Consider the following 26,191-nt stretch of genomic DNA (forward strand, 5'->3'; position numbering starts at 1 on the left):
GATCAGGAGGGATTGTATCTTTAACAGGCTATGGCTGACTACAAAAACCAACAACTCTGCCCCAAGAGGGAATGGACTTGATTCAGTGCAGTGGTGTTAAATCTATAGCTTTGTCAGTTAATGTGGAGGAAATCAGTTAGGAATGGCCACGGAAAACCTGTAGTTACTAGTCAAAAGTTATAGTCCCAGTTCTTAGCAACAGAACTACCAGAAATTTATTTAGATGATCCTGGAAACAAGACAAACACAGAAGGGCTAAGATTAGTTCTGTACACATCTTGTCTAACTCAGAAATGAGGCAAACACAGGAGAGACCCCAGGAGGACTTGAGAACTGGTTGCAATACTGAATATATCTCCCCTATCCCACACAGGGAACAATTAGCAGAGGGTAGAAGGTCTAGAGACTCAAAAGTGTTTGATGTCAACCTCTGTTTAAACAATGGCTGACTACTAAACTATATAGAGACAGAGGTTACCCCTAGGGAGCCAGGATAAAAACTGAAATAAAGAATTTAAAAAACTGAGTGGAGACACCACAGGGACAATAGATTCCACAGTTTGAGTCCAGGCAAGATCATAAATTTAAAAAAAGAAGAAAGAAATCTTAGATACAAAACATAACCAAGAATTGCTACAATATATTACCTAAAATGTCTAATTTTCAGCCAAAAATTATTAGACATGCAAAAAACAGACAAGCATGAAACATGTTAATATGTAAAAATGTTAAAAATGAATCAACAAAATAGGAAATCTATATAACTACAAAAAGAACCAAATTTAAAAAAAAGAACCAAATTTAAATTCTAGAGTTAAAAAGCATAATTACTGAAATTAAAAATAAAAATGGGCTCACCAGCAAATATGAGATAGCAAAGAATCATTGATTTAAAGACATATCAATAGAAAGTATCCAAAGAATTAAAATAAAAAAGATTGAAAAAATGAACAGATCAGAAACCAACATATGTGTAATGAGAGTCAGAGGAGGAAAGAAAAAGGAGAAAAAAACTTTTGAATAACAGCCTAAAAGTTCCCAAATTTGATTAAAAACAACATTCAGATGCAAACAGCTCACCAAATCCCTAGTAGAATAAATACTAAGAGAATCTAGAAACACCAGAGTCAAAATGATAAGACTAAAAAAAATCTTCAAAGGAGCCAGAGAAAAATGATTCACCACACAGAAAATTAACAATGGACTTACAAAAAATGATGGACAAAGGCAATGAAAAAACAAAGTCAATGTGCTCAAACAACAAAAAACTATAAATCTAAAATTATCTATCAAGTGAAACTATCATTCAGAAATGAAGTCAAAATAAAAGCATTCCCAGAAACACAAAAATTAAGAGAATATGTTGCTAATAGGCTTACCCTGTAAAAGGTACTAAAGTTCTTCAGGCTGGAAGGAAAAATGCCAGGTAGTATGTTAGTTACACAGGAAGGAATGAAGAATACCAAAGACAGTAAATATAAAAGATTGTATATGTTTTCTCTCTCTTCTTAAAAAAAAAGGATAATTCAAAGCAAAAATTATAACAAAATTGTTGGAATATATATGCAAATATATGCATATTATAATGTAATTTATACAATGACATAATATAAATTAGAAGGGGAAAGAAGTGAAGCTAAAAAATGCAAAACTGATAAATTTTACTGAAATGAAGTCAGTAGTAACCTGAGAGAGACTGAGATAAACTTAAGATGAATACAGAAATCTCTATAGCAACCACTAAAATAACTGCTAACCCAAAATAAAACAGGAAGAAACAACTATAACAACAAAACCCCTTAAGACATAGAAAACAGAACAGCAAACATAAATTTGATCTTACCAATATTTACATTAAATAAGTGGATTACATATTCCAATTAAAAGGCAGAACCTATTACACTGGATTTTAAAAACTCAAGATCCAACTATGTGCTTTCTATAAGAGACAAATCTTAAATTAAAAGACATAATAATGTTAAAAGGACAGAAAAAGATACATCAGACAAATGGTATATACAAGACAGCTGAAGTAGCTATATTAACATCAGACAAAATAAACTTTAAAATGAAAATTACTAAGGTATTTCATAATGATAAATAGCTCAACAGTAAAACAATGATAAATGAATAGGAACATAATAATAGAATCAAAATAGATGAAGCAAAAATTGACATATAAAAAAGAAATAAATATTTAATAGGTAGAATCAGAGGTATCAACACTCCTTCATCAGTAATGGAAAGAAAAACTACACAAAAATCGTAAGTATATGGAAGACTTAACACTATCAACCAACAGACATAGAATACCCCACCCAACAGCAACAGAATACACATTTGTTTCTAACACAAGGAACATTCTCAAAGACAGACCACACTGTTGATCATAAAATACTATCAATAAATGTTAAAGGATTCAAAGTGTACAAAGTATGTTTTCTGCATACATCAGAGGCTAACAAATCACACTCACAGGTTGAATACAGATCACTGCATTTTGTATATAGTTTTATTGCAATATAACCACATTTATTCATTTACTTATTGTCTACTGATGCTTTCATGTTTCAGCTGCAGAACTGAGTAGTTGCAATGTAAACCATATGGCTGCAAAAGCTAAAACTGCAGAAAAACTTAGCAAATCTCCAAATTAGTTCAGAAAAAACATATCTGGAAAAAAACCCAAATATTCACAATTTACAAGAAACACTTCCAAATAACCCACTGGTCAATGAGGACCTTACAAGAAAAAATTTTAAATATCTTGAATTAGATGACATATCAAAGTGAAGCTTTAAGTGGCTGAATTAGAAAGGAAGAAAATTCTAAAATAATCTAAACATTCATCTTAAGCTAGGAAAAAAAGGGCAAATCAAACCCAAAGTAGAATACACTAAATTATAAAGATTTGTTTATTTATGAGAGAGAGGGAGAGAGGAAAGAGGGAGATGGAGAGGGAGATGGAGAGAAGCAGAGACCCTGCTGAGCACGGAGCCCAGACCAATGAGGAGCTCGATCTACAACCCTGAGATCATGACCTGAGCTGAAACCAAGACTCCCAACGCTGGACCGATTAAACCACCCAGGTGCCCCAGAATGCACTAAATTATAAAGATGAGATCAAAAATGAATGGAACAGAAATACAAAGAGAAAAATCAATGAAACTAAAGTTAACTATTTTGAAAGAACTGATAAAACCTTAGCAAAAAATGACCAAAAAAAAGGAAAAAATAAAAAATAATTATACAGCAAAATCTGTGCTTCAGATACTATACTATTTTTATATTAATTTATGTGTATTTTAAGATTTTATGTCAAATCTCAAAAAAGCTTTTGAAAGAGAAAATATTATAAATTTAAGAAAATCAAGGTGAAAATTTAGAAATAGGCAAATTCTTCAAAAATTAGCTTACCAAAACTAAAAAGATAAGAAATCTGGATATTCTGGTACTTATTAAAGAAGTCAAAGCCATAATTAAAAAATCTCTCCATAAAGAAAACTCCAGACATGGATGGTTTTACTGGTAATTCTAACATTTAAGAAGGAAATGTTACCAATCTTTTAATAACTCTTCCAAGGATTACAAAAAGAAGGAACAGTGTTCACAGGGAATACTACTCAGAAATAAAATATGAATGAACTGATATACATACCAAAGTGGATGAAACTTAGACACTCTGTTGAATGAAAGTATATTTTATGAGTCCATTTATATAAAGTTCTAGAACAACCTCCCTACCACTATAAAAAAGAATGGTGGCCCAAGGGCCCAAGTCAGGTTGACAGGTATTGAATTAGACAGAATAAACTTCCTGAAGTGGCAAAAGTTTTATGGGTTACTTAATGTATTAGATGTACTTGCCAAGAACTCATTGAACTGTAAGATCTATGCATTTGACTATTTGTAAGTTACATCAATAAAATAAATGCTTCACTTAAAAAAATAATCAAGCCATTGCAGATTACTGAACAAAAATCTGGCCAGTCTAGGCAAAGAGGGAAACACATCTAGTCCTGTAACTCTTGACTTGGGAAAGCAAATATAACCAGTTTCTCTAGTGATAAAAAGTTTATTCATATACTAAATTCGGCAACTTATGGAGACACTGAGAAGTTAACAGACAGTGTCTTAGCAAGCCTCACAGGAAAATAAATTTGCATCGGATTTTTTTAAATAAAAGAAACAGCTAACGCATACTGTTGAATTACAACAGTAAAATTAATTAAATAATGTCGGCATTAATTAATTAATTAATTAAAAATTTTTGTTTTTAAGCCACCAGTTTGTACTATATTTTGTTACAAAGCCCTAAGAAAGTAATACAGATGTATTATTTACATATACCACAATTCTCTATTATTGGATTATTTTGTTAGTGACTTAAAACATTTGGAAAAGATTACTAAATGAATGAACATATTAATCAAATCTCTTCTAAAAAAGAAATGTCCTATATTTCACTGTGAGAGCAGAGATTCTTTTCATGTTATTAAAATACTATGAATATGGGCATCACTACAGACTATGTGTACATTTATAAAAAAAATCAGAAGACACATGGGGGTTTGAAATGTTTATCAGATAAAAGAACACACAAAACTGAATAAAATTTTTATTTTAAAATATCACAAATAATTACAAAGATAAATGTCTCAACTGCACAAACTGTTTTATATCTATGTGTGTGTATATATATATGTGTGTGTCTACATATATATACACACACACACGTATTTAAACTTTGCTTCATCTTTCATCTTTTTATCTGAGTAAAAAGAAGAACACTTTCCTCATTCAGGAGATTTTTGATGTTGTAATAATTACCTAGAAGTAAAGCAGTAAGAAAAAAAATTATTTCCATAGGAATCATTTCCTTTTAATTAAATGTTTAGCCATCACTAAGGCAGTTACAGTATATAGTACCAAATTTTTTTTAATCAATTCATCTAACCTAAAGTAGGTCTTATTTAATTCTTAAGTCTATTTAATTCCAAGAACTAAAAAAATCCAAGAGTTAACCATCACCTGTGATCCAGATAAGGTTTGAGAGAAATGAAAATCTCACATCATTCTGATAATGAATGCTAAGGTGAATTAGACAAGGGTGAAGAAAGAGAAAATTTCTATATATTAGAAATTGATACATATTAAGATTAACTGAGTTATAATAATCATAATGTGTTCACAACAGTGCTGGTACATACTAAGGACTATATAAACACTGCTATTATTTTTGTCTCCTTTCATTAGAATGTAAGCTCCATTAGGGCAGGGATTTTTTTCCCCTGTTTTGGTCACTTACGTATCCTATACTCTTAGAGCAGTGCTTGACAGACTCTCAATCACCTTTGTTGAATGATGAATAAATAAATGAACAAATTAAAAGTCCTCTTTCCAGAGGCTTGTGCTCTTTAATAGCTGATGAAACACACTATTCTGTATGTTTAAAATAACCTACTAAAAATTACTTGACTACGTAGTGTCTTATAGGTAATACGGCAGAAATAATTTTCCTACTACTACCCTGGATAAAACTAAATATTTTTACATTTCGCAATAAGCAATTCTTGTTCAATTTTCATGTACGCAAATACTAACATACTTACCTAATGATAAAATCAAAATATGTATTGGCATGAGTCACATGACATTTCATTTTGACCACTGTGGCTTCCATTTGCATGGTACTCATGAGCAGCTATATAAATATTTTAACTATATGAAAGAAGATGTCTTTATTTTTCTTACCTGAAGGAACATAGAACGAATCCCCAGTTGTTATTATATAAGGTGTTTCATGTAAGGTACATAAAAGGTCACCAAAGTTAACATAAAAAACCTGTAAAATTAAAAATTAAAATCTCATTTCAAATTCAACACCACCACACTACAAAGAAACTTAAAGGAAATGTGGTAAGCAGAATAATGAACCTCCAAAGATGTTCACACTCTAATCTCCAGAATTTGTTTTGTTACATGGCAAAAATGACCTTGAGATTGGGAGATAGGTAAATCTGGATTATCTAGCTGGGCCTTTTCTAATCACATGAACCCTTAAAAGTGGAGAATTTCTCCTAGAAGCAGAAGAGAGGGACGCCTGGGTGGCTCAGTCGTTAAGTGTCTGACTTCGGCTCAGGTCATGATCCCAGGTCCTGGGATTGAGCCCCGCATCCGGCTCCCTGCTTCGCAGGAAGCCTGCTTCTCCCTCTCCCACTCCCCCTGCTTGTGTTCCTTCTCTAGCTGTCTCTCTCTGTCAAATAAATAAATAAAATCTTTAAAAAAAAAAAAAAGCAGAAGAGAGATGAAGCAGAGGAAAACCAGAGAAATTCAAAGCATGAAAAGGACACAGACTGTTGCTGGCACTGAAGATAAGAGGGCCATGAGCCAAGGAATATAGGCTCTTTCTAGTCTAGAAGCTGAGACTGAATTCTGGCTAACAGCCAGCAAGGAAATGAGAGCCTCAGTCCTACAACAACACGGAACTGAATTCTGCCAACAACTGAATAAACTTGAAAGCAGAGTCATCCTAAGCATCTCCAGAGAGGGATACAGAGCTCCCAATATCTTGATTCCAGCCCTGTGATACTCTAAACAGAATACTCAGCCAAGCTCATGAGGATTCTAATCTATAACTGTGAGATAATAAACGGGTGTTGTTTTAAGTCAATGAATTTATAGTAATTTGTTAAAACAGCAACAGAAAACTAATACAGGAAGAAATTTCTTTTGTTCTTATTATTTACCAGCTTATGAAAATTCAGAACCACGGTAAATAATATCACTTAGCTATACTACAAAATAGCTAGGTTTTAGGTACACCTCTTTAAAAGTTACATGGTTGGGTCAAGTAATTCAATCTGACAGATGAAAGAGAGAACAAAAAGCAAAACAAATAAATGATACATTTAAACAAGCATCAACATTAAGAAAGAAAAAGAGGATAAATCTAACTCTCAGTCATAAAGGCTTCCATATTCATATTCATGGCAAATTTTACATTTTATACATAGGTAGCACCCTGGCAATGATCTGGTTTTGGGGTTACTAAAAAAACATAAAGCCTTCAAACATTCAGATTCAAATTTTGAGATTCAGCCATCAAAAATATATTGCCTCAGAGAATCACTCCTCCTCTTCCACCTCCTTCTCTTTTTTTTCTTAACACTTTGTAAAATGAGCCTAAAATACCAGAGAAACAATAGCAGCTAGCATGTACATAGCACTTACTCCTTGCCAGCCACTATTCTGAACACTTAATTTGTTCATTTAATGTACGTAAGTAGCAATGAGACAGGTACTATTTTAATAGCTTTATACAAATGAAGAAAATGAGGCAACAGAGGTGTGTAATTTTCCAAGTTCACAACGTAAATGGCAAAAATGAGATCTGAACTCAGGCACTTTGATTCCAGAATTCACGCTTTTAACCACTATAATATGCTAACTCCCTAAGTAGGAAAAAAGCTCTTCAAAAAGTTCCAAAGGTACTTTATAACTTAATAAAAAAAAATTTTTTTATTACATCTAAAAGAATTTTTGCCTCAATTTAAAAGACAAAAAGGTAACAAACATACTACCCAGAAAGTCAAGCATATATTTTTAGGTGTTTTTTTTTTTCCTTTATCTATTTAGTTGAGCTAAGTACACCTCTTTCCACTTCTGCAAACATTTTAATAGGAAGGCTTTTCAAGTACACAAAAACAGAATGATGAACTCCCATGAATATCTAATACCAACAATCTTCCCTGTTCCATCACTTTACTTCCCCCATTCCATGTTATTTTGCAATAAATACCCCAACATCATAAATCATCTGTAAATATTTCAGTGTGTACTAAAAAATCAAGGTGTTTTTAAAATTTTTATTTATTTTTTAAAGTTTTATTTATTTATTTTTTTAGTAATCTCCATACTCAGCATGTGGCTTGAACTCATCACCCCAAGATCAAGAGTCACATGCACTACCAATAGAACCAGCCAGGCACCCCCAAGGTGCTTTTTAAAAACACAACTACAACAGTTTTATCACACCTAAACATAAATACATATTTAATATCAAATACCCAGTCAGTATTAAAATTTCCAACTGTCTCTTAAATGTATTTTTAAGAGTGTTTATCCTCTTAAATTGCTCAATCTACAGTAGTTCTCAATTTGAAGGTAATTTCTCAATTTCAGGAGACAAGAGGCAATGTCTGGGAACATTTCTGATTCTTACAACTAGAGGAATACTACCAGAATCTAGTTGGCAGAGGTCAGGGATGCTACTGAACATTCCACAATGCACAGAAAGCCCTTCTACAATAAAGCATTATCCAGTCTAAAATGTCAGTAATGCCATGGTTGAGAAACACTGATCTATAGGTTCTACTTGGTTCTTTTTTATTCCTTGCAACTTACCTATTAAAGAAAGCAAGCAGAAAAGTTTGCTGTAAAAATCTTTGCATAGTTGAATTTTGCTGATTACAACCTCAGGTATCATTTGAAAGGTCATCTATTCTTTATTTCCTTAAATTGGTAGTTAGATATTAGAGTTTTGATCAAATTCAGGTATTTTTGTTGTTTGCTTTATGTTTTTTCTCTTTTTTTGGTTTGTTGGTTTGTTTTTAAAGGAAATGGAAGAGGCAAGACTATTTCATACATAGTATTGTATTCTTCCATCAGGAGGCACATAAAGTCTGGTTGTCTTCTTTTCATTTATTTTTTTCTCTTTCTTTTTTTTAATATATTACTTTTTTAATTAATTTTTTAACCCCATCCTCCCCACCTCCTCCCCTCCAGCAGTCCTCAGTTTATTTCCTATGATTATGAGTCTCTTATGGTTTGTTTCCCTGATTTCATCTTGTCTTATTTTTTCCTCTCTTCCCCTATGATCCTGTTTTGTTTCTTAAATTCCACATGAGTGAGATCATATAATTCTTTCTCTGATTGACTTATTTCACTTAGTATAATACCCTCTAGTTCCATCCACATTGTTGCAAATGGCAAGATTTCATTTTTTGATGGCTGAGTAATATTACATTGTGTGTATATATATATATACACACACACACACACACACACACTACATTTTCTTTATCCACTAGTCTGTCCAGTGGACATCTGGGCTCTTTCCATAGTTTGGCTATTGTGGACATTGATGCTATAAACACTGGGGTGCAGGTGCCCCTTCAGATCACTACATTTGCATCTTTGGTATAAATACCCAGTAGTGCAAGTGCTGGGTCATATGGTAGCTCTATTTTCAACTTCTGGGGTTGTCTTCTTTTTTAGATGTTAGCAGACATTCATATTCAATGCCTAGACAGATCCAACAGTTTATCAGGGATTGCAAAATGGTAATATTTTATTCTACCATTCCTTTTTCATTTATTAATTGGAATATTTTTAAAGATTTTATTTATTTATTTGAGAAAGAGAGACCACAAGCAGGGGGAGCATCAGCGGGAGAGGGAGAAGCAGACTCCCACTGAGCAGAGAGCCTGATGTGGGGCTCGATACCAGGACCCTGAGATCATGACCTCAGCCAAAGGCAGAGGCTTAACTGACTGAGCCCCCAGGCACCTCTAATTGGAATATTTCTAAAAAGGACAACTTCACCTCATTTTTATTTGGTTACATAATAGTACAGTTTATAAGGGCAAAAAAAATGTTTATTTCCCTTTATTTACCATATTTGTTGTCAAAATAAGTTAGGCTCTTAGAATTCTCCAAGAGCAGTGAATTAGTTTTTCTTTTCTATAGCAGTCTTTCAAATTCATGAATTTAAATATAATGGATACGTATCAATCCATTTAAGTTATTCTTACTGATTCTCAAGTTTTCACATCTTTGTCCAGTGAGAGCATCTTCAAGTTGGATCCTGAGACCTTATGACCCAACTCTAATGGTCTTTGGTAAGTTTGCTAGCAGTTATGATTAAAAAAAACATTTCAAGCTCAGGAGCATTTGGATGACGCAGTCAAGTAGGCCTCCAACTCTTGGTTTCGGCTCAGGTCATGTTCTCAGGATCGTGGGATTCAGCCCCATGTCAGGCTCCACGCGCAGAGCAGAGTCTGCTTGAGACTCTCTCTCCCTCTCCCTCTGCCCCTCCTCCCCTCACTCTCTCTCTAAAATAAATAAGTCTTAAAATATATATATAAATAAATATATATATACATATATATGTGTATATATGTGTGTGTGTGTGTGTGTGTGTGTGTGTGTGTATATATATTTCGAGCTCAGCTCCAGGCTTGCATTCAGACATTTCTCTAAGGAACTCTGGTTCTTTAAAGTATGTTACTCTCACTTCTTTGTTTTTTAGTTCTGGAACATTTATTGTCTAATTTTTCAAATATTTCCACCCCTTCACTCATTTGTGTTTTTTCCTCTCTTCTCCTGTTTTTTTTTCTGTTCTCCACATCACTTCACTTTTTTATTTTCCATTTCTTAATCTCCTTGTCTTTTGGGAGAGCTCCACAACCAACTCCCATAGTTAATCTGTTAATTCTTCTGTGGTTTGATTTTAACAAATCTACTACTGCTACTATCTCCCTCTCATACAGATTCTTTAACACTGAGTTTGAAGGAAAGAGTTAACAGCCTATGCTAGTTCTCCATCTGGTCCCTTTTGTTTCTCAAAAGCATATATTTAAAAGTGTGCTTCATGTTTTAAAAAACGTAAAAATACTCTATTATACAAAAAAATAAAAAAACTTTAACTCTGATTTTCATTATAAAAAGTTAAAGGCAATACTTAGAAGAAATAAAAATCAAGTATAATCATCTGATAACATGTTATTTTTCTATAGTTCCTTCAATTTGCATTTTTAAATTCTAGTCAGAATAAAATAGAGAGTTTTCTATTTTCCATAAGTTTGCTTAAATATTTATCCTAAAGGTCTTCTTATATGGCTATTCTTCAAAAATAATATGCTTAAACTGATATAAAAATACTTAGTACAGTACCTGGAACATCTAAGTGCTATATAACTGCTTATTATCATATAATGACATCTTATTAAGTCAAAATATAAAATATAACCATTTCTTTCTGCAACACTTTCCAATGGTTTCTAATTTTTGCAGTTACTATCAATGTTACAATAAATACCTATATATCCAGCTTCCCCAGCCTTTAAATTATTTTCTGAGGAAAATACTCTGAAATGAGATTCATAAATCAAAGGGTACAAATATTTTTCCAATAATTTCTACTAGCTAAGTAAATATAAAATATTGTTTTTAATGTGGATTCCTTTGAATAGCAGTCAGATTAAATACTTTCAAACATTTACATTTAAATTTTCTTTTGTATAATAAAGGCATTATAGTTTAATGGGTAACTGCTATTATTTCAATGATGATATTTCATAATGCTTATCTTCATTTTATATTAATTTTATATTAATTAATTAACTTAATGATTATGCAGAAGTCATCATTACTTCAGTTAGTTCAATGTGTTATTTTTACTCTTTTAATAGTATCTGGAGAATATTTTAAGATTGGGTTAAAGCATATTTTAAAGTATTTTAAATCTAATTCTAGTTATACTAATGTATTAATGAATTACTCTGACCTTCATGTGTACCTTCGTTTCTTGCCTCAATTTGCCCTTCTTTGATAATATAAACTCAAGGGCTTGATGTTCTTTTTTTCTTTCTTGAGTTTAATTTTGTCAGTAAAAATAATTGTTTTGAATGCAATACTCCAGTAACTCATTGTATCACAGGTTCCTGAAATGTTACCTACTGAAAAATGTGCCTTAGACTCAGTATTTTTAAATGGCAGTAAAATAGTAAATATTATTAAAATTGGTGATATTCAAATTCTGTAATTTTCAAATTCAAAATGTACAAATACAACATGTATCTATCTCACATCAATGGTGCAGGTGCGTGTACCTCCAATGAGACACAAAGGGATGGACTCACCTTGAATCTCATTATAATTTCAGCCAGTAATACTGCCATATAATAATACATTTAGTGCTTATTGAAGTAAGTAGCTCCTAGTCCTCAGTCTACTGCTGATTACATGATTCTGAAGAAGACTTTTAAGACCTCATTATTGCTAAACTACATGATCCGTGAAATGAAATTTAGACTTAATTTTCAACAGCTCTAATGATTTGTTTGCAAACCTGTATTCTATGGTTCTTTTAAGTAAAGAACATTCCTTAGCCTGCTTCTCCCTCTCTCTCCCTCTGCTTGTGCTCTCTCTGTCAAATAAATAAATAAAATCTTAAAAAAATTAAATAAATGAATTGGCTGCTTCAACACTTTAAAAAAAAAAAATTTTGAATTTCAAGGTTACACCGCTATGCACAGAACAGGTACTTTTAAATAACCACTAGCTGACTGACTAAACAGATTTAACACAAAAATTCTCTATGCACAACAATAATATCATTTCTGATAAAACAGCATTTTTAATGCCTCATCAAGTCCAACAAATCAGAGTTATACCAACAGAGCAACATAAACATATGGAGAAATATACTCACCAATATATCTGAGCCAACATGCTGCTTTCCCTTTTCTTGATGTGGTCCTAATATTAATTTTCCAGTAGAAAAAATAGGTGTATCCAGTGTTTTATACACTTTCAACTCACCATGCTCAACAAAAAATTGATACGTATCTCGTGGCCTTAAAAGATCTAAGGGAAAAGCGCTAATATAAATATAAAGCAAACAGCAATAATAAAGCTCAATGATATAACATATACACACACATATACAACAGAATTATTCCTAGATATAAACCTGCCTTACAAAGACAGAAGTGATTAAGGTCATTTACTTGAACTAGAATGGCAGAGGTCAAATTTTGTATGTCTCACAAGTTGTGTGACCAGGCAAGTTAGTTCTCTCTCTCTGCCTCTCTTTTCTTTTCTATAAAATGGGACAATATAGTTCATCTATGTTAGAATTGTGACTATCAAATGAATTAATGTGTATAAAGTATTTAAAATACTGTCTGGCACAAATAAGCATTAGGTAGGTCTTAGCTATTAATAATAACAATGGCAGTATTATTATTTCTATTATAGCTCAGACAGAAAACAAAATTAGCTAAGAAACAAGAATTCCACATCTTTAAAAAGTTTAACATAGCCCACAATTAACAAATATATCATCATAATAGATTATTTTGTGCTTGCTTGACTGATTATTAAATAGCAAGATTTTTATCAAGTAAAGCAAGGGTACTTACTGTTGCTCACAATCACTATCTCATTTCTGAATTTCCCTTTTACTTATAAACTTTTCCAAATATATAGTTTAAATATTCTTCTGCAATCAACTTCTGTTTCCTTGGATATTTGGGAATGTTAGTAATCTCACAGATTACAGGATATAGAAAATACATACTCAAGAAACAGACAAAAAGTTAAGAACTCCTGACAACACTCACAACTTTTCCAACCTGATACAATATAGCAATGTTTTTAGTTAGGACACTACACTAAACAAAATTTTCTGTACTTCTACCTCTGTTGCCAAATAAACAATCTGATTATAAAAATAACTTTACTACTTAAGATGTCAAATGGAACCTATTTCACAGCCAAAATTTTAATTGGGAATACAATTACTGCCTCTCTGATTTGACCTATTTGTCCTCTGACTTAGGATAAATGGTCCTCAGTACTCACCAATATAGTCAAAACAGCTAAAACACTTAAGTATTTCCTGTATGTAAATATTACCTGTTGGTAAATAGCTAAGTGTCCCCTACTTGCCCTCATCACACTACAGTCCATCCTTTGGAACCGATCATGGTCTCAGAGACAATGTACTTTTAATGCCTATTAGATACAACAGTAGGCCTCTAGGACCCTCCACTGGCCTTAAGGTTAAGCCTGGCATTTGTGTGGCATATCAATGTCCTTGCTAGTCATCACCCTAAAGGTCTGATTTCCTAGGTACTATTATTGGCATCCCATGGCTCAGAAGGCTGTCTAAATCCTGCCCACAATCCCTGCCTGGACTCACAGTAAGGGTGTATTCTGGGATCTACCAGCAAATCGCAACAGCTACCCATAAAAAAAACCCTGTTCCCATGTGTCATCTTGGTTAAAGAAGGCCTGGGCCCTACTAGGGGAGGCAACACTCCTGATGATAACACCTGTACCCTAGAAGATAAATACATTGTGCTATGTGTCCGCTAGACATTGTTTGCTATCAGAGCTCCCCCAGAGTAGTCCTCACATAGGCTGCTTATTGGAATTAGAGACTCTACTGGACTTTGGCTCTAAAAGAGCTGGGAAGAAAAAGAGAAAGCAGATAGGCTAGTCATCAAGCCAGCAATCTGTCCTTACTAATTGTTAAATTAAACATTTTCATTATCCCTAATCTTACCCATGGGAATAATCTCTCTTGTTTCTGGGTCCTTTACCCTTGTTGGCTGCAATGGATCTCCCAGAGGTATACTCAGATCTACCATGAGTTTATTCTCTGCAAAAGAAATATCACTGTAATACAAACTACTTACTTAAAATTCTTCTCAACTAAAAGAAAGTCTAGTATGAAATACAGCTATGGACAAGTTGTAAGAAAAGAAAAAAAAAGACTACCACAGGCATAACAATCTCTTCCTATTTTCCTATTTATAAATGACTACTCTGATAAACAAAAATTCAAAACCACAATGATTTAATATAGAATCAAACATACTAAACTTATTTTCTGTAAACCTGTTATGACAACTGTTGATATTCTTGCATCATCAAAAATGTTTTGAATACTCTCTCAGAGAGCTAGAAGTATGTAATACACTAAAAATTCATTAAAATGTCTATTTTAATCATAATTTGAGCATGGGAAAAGTGAGCTTCAATGACAGGGTAATTTACTCATGAGAAGTGTTTTATATTATGCTATTAATGATTTTTTTAAAAAGCAAAATATGTCTATTTTCAGAATTTGGAAAAAAGAGTGGACATTAAAAAGTGAATTCAAGGGACGCCTGGGTGGCTCAGTCGTTAAGCGTCTGCCTTCGGCTCAGGTCATGATCCCAGGGTCCTGGGATTGAGCCCCCATCAGGCTTCCTGCTCGGCAGGAAGCCTGCTTCTCCCTCTCCCACTCCCCCTGCTTGTGTTCCCTCTCTCGCTGTCTCTCTCTGTCAAATAAATAAATAAATAAATAAATAAAATCTTTAAAAAAAAAAAAAGTGAATTCAAAACAATAGAAAAAGAAAACACATATTCCAAAACCTATAGGTTGCAGCACAAGCAGATGTTAAGAGTGAAATTAATGCTATAAAATGTTTGTATTAAGACATAAAGTTCAAAGAAACAACTTAACATTACACCACAAGAACTAGAAAAAGATTTAGCTGAAATTTAGTAGAGGAAGGAAATAACAAAGAAAAATCAGAAATAAATAAAATAGAGACCAGAATAAACAATAACATAACACTGAAAGTAATGACCAGTTTTGTCATTTGATTTCTTATTTGGCCCAATGCTTGCTTGTGCAGTAGTGTATTGTTTAATATTCACATACTAAATATTTAATAGTTTACATTGTAGATTTTCCAGCTTTGTTTTATTGTTGATCTTTACTTTTGTACCATTGTGGTTGGAAAATGTACTTGGTATGATTTCAGTCTTCTTAAATTTGTAATATTTGTTATGTCTCTTTTTATGTGAAGATTCTTCTGTGTGTACTTGAAGAAAATGTGTATTCTATTTTTCTTGGATGGAATGTTTTATATATATCTTCTAGAACCATGTATTCTGAAGTATATTTCAAGTTAAAAACGTTCTTGTTGAAAAAAAAAATAACTTTCACTGAGGGTACTCATTTAAAATAAAGCATATAAGGGGCGCCTGGGTGGCTCAGTCGTTAAGCGTCTGCCTTCGGCTCAGGTCATGATCCCAGGGTCCTGGGATCGAGCCCCGCATCGGGCTCCCTGCTCGGCGGGAGGCCTGCTTCTCCCTCTCCCACTCCCCCTGCTTGTGTTCCTGCTCTCGCTGTGTCTCTCTCTCTCTGTCAAATAAACAAATAAAATCTTTAAAAAAATAAAAATAAAAATAAAATAAAATAAAATAAAATAAAATAAAGCATATAAGAAGGGAGGTGGGTGGGAGGATGGGTGAAGTAGGTAAAGGGGATTAAGAGTATACTTATCGTGATGAGCAATGAGTAATGATGTTTAGAATTGTTGAATTACTATATTGTACACCTGAAACTAATATAACACTATATGTAAATTATACTGGGATTAAAATAAAAAACTTAAAAATAAAGAAAAAAAAGTGAATTCACCCTGAAGTATTACATCTAACATTTTTACAAATAAATTTCAAAATTTGTAAAGAGCTACTTCTCAGAGCAATATTATTTAAAATAAAATCTAAAAGTTACTTTCAGGAATAAGTTCATACTTCTTTCCTCATTATCAAGACAGATCCTTTTCCTATTAACCATTTTGTTGACTTTTCCAACGTTTCCTTTTGACTTCCTTTTAGATGATACTGTGTCTGGGGACAGTATTCCACCAATCACAAATCCCCCTGAAAGTTAACAACAAAAAAGGTAAAGTGTCATACCTGAGAGAGTAAAAATACTGAAACAAAATTTAAATTACTATAGCACATTTCCTTTCAGACTACCACAGAATCCAGTACTATTACTATATCCTAGAGCTAGTAACTCAAATAACACAAATACCAACCAATTCCACTTATGTTTCTACTACCCTAAATCTAGATGACTGATAAAACATGATAGAATCTCTGTTGCTTGAAATCAAGTCAGGTTGAAAAACAAAGAACACAAAACCCAGCAATGAAGTATTTATAATAATTCACAAGTGAGCTTAGTTCTTTGACTTAGATATATCTACCACAGAAAGGAACTAACTTTCTTGCCCACTGTCTATATTTCTGTAGAGAAATATGATGAGCAAATGGGATGAGAATAGTAAAGGGGAATATTTATTACTCTTTGCCACTTTTATAATTTTCTCATGTTCTGATCTAATGACTTAATTTATGCAATTAAAAACCTTGTTCAATAGTATGGAATAATAACATTCTCAAGCCACACACTCACCTCAAACTGCTACCAAAGAGAGAAAAAGATAAGCATTTCTATAGTATTCAGACAAATCTGTACTTGAATCTGTTCTGGCCTCATTTTTCGAAGACGATGATAAAATGAGGTAATTTATGCAAATATGTAAGACAGTGCTTTGCACATAATATAAACTGTTGCATCCTCATTATTATTTATTGTCAGATATTAAAGTGTAAATTGGAATTTACCTGATGGCCTTCCATGATAATCTATTCGCTCTCCCCGCCAATATTCCAAAGGTTTCAATCGTGTTCTCTTGGTCCTGCGAACATTTGGTGTGTTGGAAGGCAATACTGTAAAAAGATATTACACAAAAATGTACACATATAAATGTTTAATTGAATAGTCTTTGTAGTGGAACGACTGATATTACCCTCTAGAATACTAATGTTTCTAGACAAAACAGTAGAAAAACAAAAATTTTATAATATATTTGTGCTAATAAAGAAATGCCAATGAAAAAAATAAGCTGCTAGATTGGCCAAGATTAAAAAACTTGGTAACACGCAGGGTGAATGATGTTAAAGGTACACAGAAACTCAAATATATTTTAAGTAGAAATGTAAACTGACTGAAGGCAATTTAGCCATAACTTGATTCAGAATTTAATTTACAGAAAATGAGTCTGCAAAAAAATTCACAAAAAGAGGCAAAGCTAGAGGCGGTCCAAGATGGTAGCATAGGGAAGACCCTGAACTCACAACCTCCATGGACACACTGAACCTGCACCTATATATAGACAAATTCCTTCTGAAGAACTGAGAGCTGACTGAACAACTTCTGCTCAACAAAGGAGAGAGGGACCACAGAGAGAAAGGCAGGAGAGACAAGACACGGTAGTATCTGAAACTTCACCTCAATCTGATGACCTGCAGAAGGGAAGAATGTCACTGAGAGGTGCACAGATTCACCTGCCCTGAGGCACAAAAAACCCAAAACAAACAAAAAACAGTGGTTTAAAGGGTAACTGACTATACCTGAAGAAAATCCATTTACTAACCCTAGAGCATCTGCGAAAAAGTGGCACAGCTACTGGAACTCTCTCCAGGTCACAGGTGCTGGCAAGCACCATTGCTTATGTTCCTCCACTTTGATAATGCAGATGGGATCAGAATTCATGTGCTCTAGTTGGCCTGCTAGGGCTACCATAGCCAGATCCAGGACCCAAGCTCCAGCCATGCCCACAGGGTAGCACCCCACCTGCCATGCCTTATCACACCAGGGTAATCACAGCCCAAGCACACTCCAGGTCTAGTCGGCCACCCAAAACCACCAAGCACACAGAGTCTACACAGGGGATATTCCTACACAAGCCCGCTTCTTCAAGACCAGGAGACGTAACAAAATAAGGACACATGTTCATGCTCATGTTCCAAATGAAAGAGTAAGATAAAACTCAACAACAACAACAAAAAAACCTAAATGAAATACAGAAAAACAATCCACCTGAAAAAGAGTTCAAAGTAATAAAAACGCTCACCAAACTTGAGAGAAGAATGGATGAACTCACTGAGAACTTCAATAAAGAGACAGAAAATAAAAATAAAACAATCAGAGCTAAAGAATACAAAATTGAAAGGAAAAATAGACTAGAGGCATTAACAGCAAATTAGAGGATGCAGAGGAATGGATCAGTGAGATGGAAGACAGGGTAGTAAAAAAGCACCTAAGCTGAAAAGCAAAAAGAAAAAAAAAAAATTTCTAAATGAGGATAGGTTAAAGGATCCCTGGAACAACATCAAGTGTAATAATAGCAGTACTATAAGGGGTGCAGAAGAAAAAGAAGAAAAGAGAGATAGAAGGGCAGAAAACTTAACTGAAGAAATCATAACTGGAAACTTCCCTAATCTGTGAGAGGAAACAGACATCCAAGTTCAGGAAGAAGAGAGCACCAAATAATATGAACCCAAGGAGGTCCACACTAACACACAAAATAATTAAAATTTCAAAAGTTAAGATAAAGTAGAAATCTTAGAAGGAGCAAGAGAAAAGCAGATAGTTATGTACAAGGGAAAACCCATAAGGATATCAACTGATTTTTCAGCAGAAACTTTGCATGCAAAAGAGAGAGGCAGGATATATTCAAAGTCCTGAAAGGAGAAACAAAACAAAACAAAACAAACAAAAAAACCCATGAATGCTCTTCCAGGGAAGGTTATCATTCACAACTGAAGGAGAAATGTGAATTTCCCAAACAAGTTAAAGAAATTCATCCCTACTAAACCAGCCTTACAAGAAATATTAAAAGAATTTCTTTAAGCAGAAAAGAAAAGGCCATAACTAGAAGTAAGAAAATTGGGAAAGGAAAATTTTCACTGGTAAAAGCCAGCATATGAAAAAGGTAGTACATCAATCATTTATAAAGCTAGTATGAAGGTTAAAAGACACAAGTAGTAAAATCAATTATATCTAGAAAAATTACTTATAGGATTCACAAATAAAGATGTAAAATTTTACATCATATATATATAAAACATGGAGGGGGAAGCAAAAATATAGTGCTTTTAAAATGTGTTGGAACTTAACCAACCATCGACTTAATATAGACTCCTATATACACAGAATGTTATATATGAACCTCATGTTAATACCATAAATTAAAAAAACCTGTAATGGAAACACAAAACAAAAAAAGAGAGAAAAGAATACAAGCATAACACTAAAGAAAGTCATCAAATCACGAGAGCAAAAAAAAGAAAAAGAACACTACAAAAGCAACTAGAAAACAATGAAAAAAATCGCAATTAGTACATACCTATCAATTGCTTTAAATGTAAATGGACTGAATGCTCCAATCGAAAGACATAGGGTGAGTGAATGGATAAAAAACGAGACCCATCAACATGCTGTCTACCATAAACTAATTTCATGCCTAACAACACATACAAACTGAAGTTGGGACCAAAAACGGTCCATGCAAATGGAGGTGAAAAAAAAGCTAGGGTAACAATAACTACATCAAACCAAAAAAAAAAAAAAAAAAACTCTAAAGATTACAAGAGACAAAGAAGGGAATTACATAATTATACGGGATCAATCCAACAAGAAGATGTAACAGTTGTAAGTATATATGAACCCAACATAGGAACACTTAAATATATAAAGTAAATATTAACAGACACAAAAGGAGAAACTGACAGTAATACAAAAGCAATAGACTTCAGGGGTGCCTGGGTGGCTTACTGGGTTAAGCATCTGCCTTTGGCTCAGGTCATGATCACAGAGTCCTGGGATCAAGCCCCTTGTCGGGCTCCCTACTCAGTGCAGAATCTGTTTCTCCCCTTCCTTTTGCCCCTCCCCCTACTTGTACATGCACTCGCTCTCTCAAATAAATAAATCTTTAAAAAAAAAATTGTCTTTGCAGATGACATGATACTCTATGTGGAAAATGCAAAAGACTCCACCACAAAATTGCTAGAACTCCTACAAGAATTCAGCAAAGTGGCAGGATATAAAATCAATGCACAGAAATCAGTTGCATTTCTATACACTAACAATGAGACAGAAGAAAGAGAAATTAAGGAGTTGATCCCATTTACAATTGCACCAAAAACCATAAGATACCTAGGAATAAACCTAACCAAAGAGGCAAAGGATCTGTACTCAGAAAACTATAGAACACTCATGAAAGAAACTGAGGAAAACACAAAGTAATGAAAAAACGTTCCATGCTCATGGATTGGAACAACAAATATTGTTAAAATGTCTACGCTACCTAGAGCAATCTGTACATTCAATGCAATCCCTATCAAAATACCATCAACTTTTATCACAGAAGTGGAACAAATCATCCTAAAATTTGTATGGAACCAGAAAAGACCCTGAATAGCCAAAGGAACATTGAAAGAGAAAACCAAAGCTGGTGGCATCACAATTCCAGACTTGAAGCTCTATTACAAAGCTGTCATTGTCAAGACAGTACGGTACTAGCACAAAAACAGACACACAGATCAACAGAACAAAACAGAGAAACTGGAAATGGACCCTCAACTCAATGGTCAACTAATCTTCGACAAAGCAGGAAAGAATATCCAATGGAAAAAAGACAGTCTCTTCAACAAATGGTGTTGGGAAAATTGGATAGCCACAAGCAGAAGAATGAAACTGGACTATTCTCTTACACCATACACAAAAATAAACTCTAAATGGATGAAAGACCTACATGTAAAAAAGAAATCCATCAAAATCCTAGAGGAGAACACAGGCAGCAACCTCTGTGACCTCGGCTGCATCAACTTCTTGTTAGACGTGTCTCCAAAGGCAAGGGAAACAAAGGTAAAAATGAACTACTGGGACTTCACTGAGATAAACAGCTTTTGCACAGCAAAGGAAACAGTCGACAAAACCAAAAAACAATCGACAGAATGGGAGAAGATATTTGCAAATGACATATCAGATAAAGATCCAAGATCTATAAAGAACTTACCAAACTCAACACCCAAAGAACAAATAATCCAGTCAAGAAATGGACAGAAGACATGAACAGACATTTCTCCAAAGACATCCAAATGGCTCACAGACACATGAAAAAGTGCTCAACATCACTTGGCATCAGGGAAATACAAATCAAAACCACAATGAGATACCACCTCACACCAGTCAGAATGGCTAAAATTAACAAGTCAGGAAATGACAGATGTTGGCGAGGATGCGGAGAAAGGGGAACCCTCCTACACTGTTGGTGAGAATGCAAGATGGTCAGCCACTCTGGAAACCAGGATGGAGGTTCCTCAAAAAGTTAAAAATAAGAGCTACCATACAACTGAGCAATTATACTACTAGGTATTTACCCAAAGGATACAAACGTAGTGATTCGAAGGGGCACCTGAACCCCAATGTTTATAGCAGCAATGTCCATAATAGCCAAACTATGGAAAGAGCCCAGATGCCCATCGACAGAGGAATGGATAAAGAAAATATGATATATATGTGTGTGTGTGTGTATGTATGTGTGTACACAATGGGATATTACTCAGCCATCAAAAAAATGAAATCTTGCCATTTGCAACGATGTGGATAGAACTAGAGGGTATTATGCTAAGTAAAATAAGTCAATCAGAGAAAGACAATTATATGATTTCACTCATATGTGGAATTTAAGAAACTAAACAGCATCATGGGGAAGGGAGGTAAAACTAACACAAGACAAAATCAGAGAGAAAGACAAACCATAAGAGACTCTTAATCATAGGAAACAAACTGAGGGGTTGATGGTGGGGAAGGGGGTGGGTGGATGGGGTAACTGGGTGATGGAATGAGCACTGGGTATAAGGCGGATGAATCACTGACCTCTACCTCTGATACCAATAATACATTATATGTTAATTGAATTTAAATAAAAAATTTAAGAAAAGACTGATGAATCACTGAACTCTACCTCTGAAACTAATAAAACACTATACGTTAATTAATTCAATTTAAATAAAATAAAATTTAAAAAAGAAAAACTTAATAAATAAATATATTTTTAAAAAGCAGCAGCAGAAAAAAAAACCAAACTGAAACTCTCATAATCATTACAACTTTGGTTGTAAAATACTTTGGTTGTTACAGTTTACCATAACCATCTAACTGATTTTCTGCTGGAAGTATTTCTCCTGAATTCTCAAGAGCTAGTTTTTGGAGTCAAACTTAACATACTAACTTAACCATGAACTAGTTGTGAAACATCACAGAAGCTAAAGTCACTCAACCTCTCTAGTGTAAACTGTAGTTTTTTCCATCTGCCTACTAAAATAAATAACAGGTAAATAACAGAACCCACCTCATAGAGTTTTGTGAGATGTAAATTAATATAATGCTGTAACATGCCTGACATATAGCAATTCATTAAACATTAGCTATTACTGTTTTTTTTAACTTTATTTACTTACTTACTTATTTATTTAAGTAATCTCTACACCCAACATGCGGCTCGAACTCATGACCCCAAGATCAAGAGTTGCATGCTCTTTTGATTGAACCAGCCAGGTGTGCCACTATTACTGTTTTTTAAAAAAATGGGTAAAGCTGTATTTACAGGAACGTTCATGGTAGTATTATTTATACTTAGAAAACAATAACCAAATTGAACACCATCTAAATATTACACAATAGGAAACTTATAAATCAGGGTAGTTATGTGTGCATGTGTTTGTGTGTATACACACATACTCATTTTATCTAACAATGCAAAGTTCTATATAGTAAGCTGACTTTGTTGGCTATATAATCAAATTCCTATGCTTTTACCTACCTTCTGTTTGCTAGAAGTTTCCAATTCTGAAAGTAGTTTATTTAAAATCTCCCAGTCTAACTGTACTGTTTAGTAAAAATCTTGGTGTTTTTTTTGTTTTGTTTTTAGTTTTTTCTTTATACATTTTATTTGTTAAGTTGTTTGGTGCATAAGTGTTTATGATTTTTCTATCTTCTTCATTAATTTTTTATCATTACATGTCCTTCTCTATTCTGTTCAGCACTTTCATTTTAACCTTAAATTCCACTTTGCCTAATATTAAAATTACACTATTTTCTTATTTTCAGTAGTCTACCTAATTTTTTTGACAATCTTTTATTTTTTAACCTGTTTTAAGTGTTTCTTATAAACACATAATTCAATATGTACTATTTAACCAAATCTGAGAGTCCCTACCTTATTAGAGGAATTCAATCCATTATTTAGTGTAACAAGCAACATGTTTCCTTTTATTCCTTCCATCTTACTTTATATTTAACTAGTTATTTTTCATCAGTGCTGCTTCTTTCTCATTTTTACTGATTTGAGCAAATGACCATATCTTTTTCTTCCCCTCCCTTGGTCATTTCAAAGTTTTGCTGTGCTTTTTCACCCTAATATTGGTCAGCTTCCCATTCCTGACACTCAAAAATTAAACTCTCAGTTCTCCATGATTATATTAAAAACTATATCCCTTACCAAGATATGCTATTCTCTCCTTTTCTCATTCAGTAAAATAAAACTTTTAGACTATTTTTACTACCACTCTTCTGCCCCTACTCTCTTCCCTACCACATTAAGTTTTTTGGTTTTTTTTAAAGATTTTATTTATTTATTTGACAGAGAGGCACAGTGAGAGAGGGAACACAAGCAGGGGGAGTGGGAGAGGGAGAAGCAGGCCTCCCGCCGAGCAGGGAGTCCGATTAAGTTTTAATTAAAGATAGTATGGATTTCAAGCTAATATTACAAAAGTCATTATTTAGCACTTATAAATCCCCATTCACATTAGCATTAGGTAGTAGTCACACCCTAAGGTAATCAGCAATAATTCACATCCTTGTGTAATAATCCCCTCTCCTAAGATGTGGGAACTGTGACTTTCTTCTCATCTGCAGAATATGGTAAGAGTGACAGGGAATCACTATGATTACATCACGATTATATATATGACAATATATGATATTATACATATAAGACACCATCTAGCAGATGCAGAGAGAAATTCTTCCTTGCTGCCTCTGAAGAACCAAGATGCCATACTATGAAGGGGCGTATGGAAAGGGTCATGTGGCAAAGAACTGCAGGTAGCCTTTAGAAGCTGAAAGTAATGGCCCATGGCTCACAAGCCAGCAAGAAAACAGTTACCTCAGTCCCACAGTTTCAAGGAACTGAATTCTAACAACCACAGGAGCTTGGAATAGGACCTCAAACCTCAGATGAGACCACAACCCAGGCTGACACTTCTGATTGCAGCCTGTGACTCTTGAACAGAGGACCCAGCTAATCTGTGCCTGAGCTTCTGACCTGAAGAAAATATGGATAATAAATAAATGTGTGTTGTCTAAGCCACTGAATTGTGGTAATTTAGTACACAGCAACAGAAAACAAATGCATGTTATTTAAATTTAATCACATATATTACAAGAATTATTCTTCACCACTGTTTCCTCTCTTTGGAGTCAATTTTGATTCATACACTTGGTTAGAATACCTTACGTGAGTATTTTACTGGGAGGATTTAGAGTCAACTCAATCTTTGCATTATCTGCAAAGTAAATTCACTTATCAGAAAGGAAAATACCTTGGCTAAGTACAAGATTACTGGGTTGTAATACATTTCTTAAAAAAGGCTATAGATGTTATTTTATTCTTCCAATGTTACACAGATCAACAGTACTAGTCATTTTTTCTCCCTTATATATAAATGTTTCTGTCTAGAAGCTTCCTTATATTCTTGAAATTTAGGATTTTATTCACTGATGTCTAGAAGTGTATCTTTTTCAATAATTTTGACTGGCAGTTGGCAAACTCATTCAAATTGCAGATTTAAGCCATCTTTAATCCAGGGAAGTTTTCTTTAACATACTTCTTTTAACTCTTTTCCCTCCTCCACCTGTTTATCTTCTCTGGAAATCCTATTATTTGCAAGTTTTCTCAGCTGTCTCCATATTATTTCCACTGTATAGCTTTTTTCCTCATGATTTCCATCTTTTCATATTTTGTCTCTGAGGAATGTCTTCCATGTCAACACACAGTTACTAATTCAGCTCTCAGTAACAGTGACTACCCTTTATTTTCACTTCATCTACTGACTTTTTAAATTTAAAAAATTGGGTTTTTTCAGTCCCAGAAAGTTTTCTGTGCTATAACTGAATCTCTGAAAATGCTCATATTTCTTTTATTGTTAAAATTGTTATTCATCTACTACAAAAATTCTAGCTCACCAGCAGTTGCCTACTGTTCTTAGGCATGATGCTTGATTTTCCTCTCTCTAGTTGTTAAAGCCCCTGCTCAGAAACATTTTTATTTGTTTGCCTACTCCTGACTAGTTATCATTCCACTTCAAGAAAGTGTTAAAGACTAACAGCCTTTCTTCATATGGGCCCACAAAATATTGACAAAATATGAGTTTCTGGTTGAAGCAATTTGAGGAAACTTCACTTCTAGTGGTTCTCCTCAGGTACAAGTTCGGGAGCACTCACAACTTCAGGCACAGAGAGAAACATAAAAGGCCACTGCAATCCCACAAAGGTGAAAGGTCCCATGAATCCTGACTGGCAAATACATCATGGGGAACCACAGAGTTTTAATCCTCCATGGCCTCTCCATGGGTTCCCCAGCTCCCATCTTTGCCTACTTATTCTAGCTACTGCTTCATTTACAAGTGGACTGGGTAA

General features: G+C 33.8%; 1 protein-coding gene across 4 annotated transcripts in view; it reads right to left on the reverse strand.

Moving 5' to 3' along the window:
• Positions 1–4,270: 4,270 nt before the first annotated feature.
• CENPC (centromere protein C) overlaps positions 4,271–26,191 on the reverse strand; it is a 79,156-nt gene continuing 57,235 nt past the window's right edge. For 3 of the 4 annotated variants that reach the window (XM_025887461.2, XM_073891756.1, XM_073891755.1), the window contains 6 exons: positions 17,269–17,373; positions 16,387–16,515; positions 14,357–14,452; positions 12,497–12,651; positions 5,755–5,845; positions 4,271–4,830 (listed from right to left, as the gene is read on the reverse strand). In XM_025887461.2, the coding sequence (XP_025743246.1) occupies positions 4,760–4,830; positions 5,755–5,845; positions 12,497–12,651; positions 14,357–14,452; positions 16,387–16,515; positions 17,269–17,373 (647 nt within the window). In that variant the 3' untranslated portion in view covers positions 4,271–4,759. Of the gene's footprint in view, positions 4,831–5,754; positions 5,846–12,496; positions 12,652–14,356; positions 14,453–16,366; positions 16,516–17,268; positions 17,374–26,191 lie in introns of those variants that run through there. The other variant, XR_012377933.1, reaches the window with a different exon arrangement.

Source organism: Callorhinus ursinus, unplaced genomic scaffold, assembly GCF_003265705.2.
Source record: "Callorhinus ursinus isolate GAN/ISIS: 27379988/994484 unplaced genomic scaffold, GSC_fseal_2.0 scaffold4, whole genome shotgun sequence".
NCBI lineage: Eukaryota > Metazoa > Chordata > Mammalia > Carnivora > Otariidae > Callorhinus > Callorhinus ursinus.